The following is a 2,535-nucleotide window of genomic DNA, read 5'->3' on the forward strand; positions in this document are numbered from 1 at the left end:
TTTTAACGTCTGCCCGGTCTACGTCAAACGTTACTTAACGTCTGTTATAAAATACCCTGACGTCATTTAAAACAGGACGTCGGACCAGCACGCGCCAAACGTCCCTTGACGTCGGACCAGCACGCGCCAGACGTCACTTAACGTCGGATACCTCACCCCCGATGTTAAGCTTTGTTTATCTTCTGCACGAAACGCAGAAACCCTTACGCTGTTCATCATTTTCGCGAGAGTTCCCGCCGGCGACGCCATTTCCGACCTCCTCCAAGTGAGTTTCGAAAGGTTTTCGCCATCAAACTTGTTGGGATTGATTATGGGTTGATTTTACGCTTTTTAAACTGATTATTTTGCGTTTTCATCTCTACATGGCTCTTCAGAATGCAGGAATCATTGTTTTCAAGGATGACGAGTCACTTCCACGGGGAAAGCAAATTTCACCCTCTCTGCGGTTAGCAATCGAAGAGTCTCGAATATCTGTTGTTGTTTTCTTGAAAATTTATGCAGAGTCGTGGTGGTGTTTGAAAGAGTTGGAGAAAATAATGGAGTGTCACAGAACCATAGGGCAAGTGGTGATACCAGTGTTCTATGATGTTGATCCCTCTGAAGTCCGTCATCATACGCCTTTTGAGCAAGATTTCGACAAAGGAAGAAGAAAAGGTGCTGGATTGGAAGCAACGTTGGAGGACGAGACTTGGTGAGACTGGTGGTTTCTCAACGACTGAAATCCTATGTGTCAAGCAACGAAGCGCTCCCTGCTTCCTTTGATTTTTTCAACAAATTGTCTCTAAGAATAACATTTTTTAAATTCATAACATGAATGTAGGTTTGAAAAGGTAAACAAGCCCCTGGAGCATTGGAAAGAGGCACTTTCTGTAGTTGTTCAGAGCTCATGAGTTGTAGACTTAGATCCAAGGTAATAGAAACGCTTCATACTTCATGAATTTTTACCAAACATTGTCTCTCAAAATACTAATTATGATATTCATGACATGTATCAAGGGGGAAAATGAAGATTGTTGATAGGATAGACTTCCTTGTGGAGATGTGGATGGTGGGACTTCATATAGGTGCTGAAATCCCAATTAGGTGTGCAGTAAAATCTGGTTAATTAAAATCTTTCTTGCTTTCAGATTTTTCGTGTACATTGTCTCTAAAACTAACATCTATGAAATTCACATGTATGAATTAGTGAAATGGAGATTGATGATAAGATGGACTTCCTCTTGAAGCAATGGAGGGAGGTATTTTGTGAGCCTGTTAGCATCTCAAAGGTTGCACTCTTTGGTCTAAGGTAATTGAAACACTTTATTCTTTCAGAGTTTTACTCAACATTCTATATTTTCACAGCCTAGATAAAAATGCTATTGTTATCTATATTAGTTTAGAATATATGTTGAAACTTAAGTTCTATTATATATAACTGTAACTCCAGAATTGTGCTGAAAGTATTACGAAATTGTTTTGGGAATTTTCTAATTTTCAGGTGTATAGATGTTGTAAAAACAGTCAAATTTTAAAAAAAATAGAGCAATTTAACGTCTGGTGTGCCCTGACAGACGTTATTTAATGTCTGACCATACCAGGGTCGACGTTATTTAACGTCTGACAGACCCTGACAGACGTTAAATTGCTCAGGTTTTTGGCTCGTTTTAGCGCGAAAATTAACGTCTGTTGTTACTGGCCCCAACGTTGGATAACGTCGGACTCTTAATGGACCGACGTTAAGTGATGTCTGCTATTTTACCGACGTTATTTTGATGTCATCCGGCACGACTTCGGTGTTTGGGCAGACATCAAAGGTCAAAAATATCGAATGTTAAAAGGCTTTTTTGTGTTAGTGATATGTGGAAAAAGTGGAAAAAGAGAGAATTGTATTTCTTTTTGAATTTTTTTCGAAGTGTCAAAATTAGGAGAGTGTGAGACGTTAGCTTTCTTTCTTTTTATAGATAAAAAATTTTGAATTGAAGTGTGTGATATATATTATTTAATTGAAAAAGTTGCTATTTGTTAGTTCCCATTTGTAATAAGATATATATATATATATATATATATATATATTATTTAATTGAAAAAGTTGTTATTTGTTAGTTCCCATTTGTATTAAGATATAGATACATGATTGTTATTTTCATTTCCAATGGTGTATCTTACTTTCTTTGCACTCATATCAAATTCGTAGATAATCAACTAGTATTAAAATCAAAACTAAGACAAAAAGGCTTGGATGGTTGGCTCTCTAGGTATGATTTTTTGTCTATAGGATTATAATTTTATAATTGTTCGATCTACTTTCTTCCTCAATTATTTATAATTGTGCATTCGTTGTAGTGTAATGTTCAAATTGGCTCATATGAATGTGGTTCCTATATAATGCAATGGATGTCAACTGTTATTCTTGCTCGTATCACGAGTAGTTGGGAAACAGTAATAATTTAACTATATCAAATACTTATCTGCACTTTTGTCTTGGTTTATATACTAATTAAAATTATGTTTTTTATGCGCATAAAGTTTATACAAATTTTACACTATTACACT

The 2,535-nt window shown here is 35.9% G+C and overlaps 1 protein-coding gene across 1 annotated transcript; it reads left to right on the top strand.

Moving 5' to 3' along the window:
* Positions 1-362: 362 nt before the first annotated feature.
* On the top strand, positions 363-890 carry LOC114188332 (disease resistance protein RLM3-like). Its single transcript, XM_028076926.2, has 2 exons — positions 363-691; positions 821-890. The coding sequence occupies exons 1-2, from the start codon at positions 363-365 to the stop codon at positions 888-890; spliced, it is 399 nt and encodes a 132-aa protein (XP_027932727.2).
* Positions 891-2,535: the final 1,645 nt, after the last annotated feature.

This window comes from Vigna unguiculata, chromosome 6 (genome assembly GCF_037176805.1).
Source record: "Vigna unguiculata cultivar grain cowpea cultivar isolate G323 ecotype 2 chromosome 6, ASM3717680v1, whole genome shotgun sequence".
In the NCBI taxonomy this organism is placed as follows: Eukaryota; Viridiplantae; Streptophyta; class Magnoliopsida; order Fabales; family Fabaceae; genus Vigna; species Vigna unguiculata.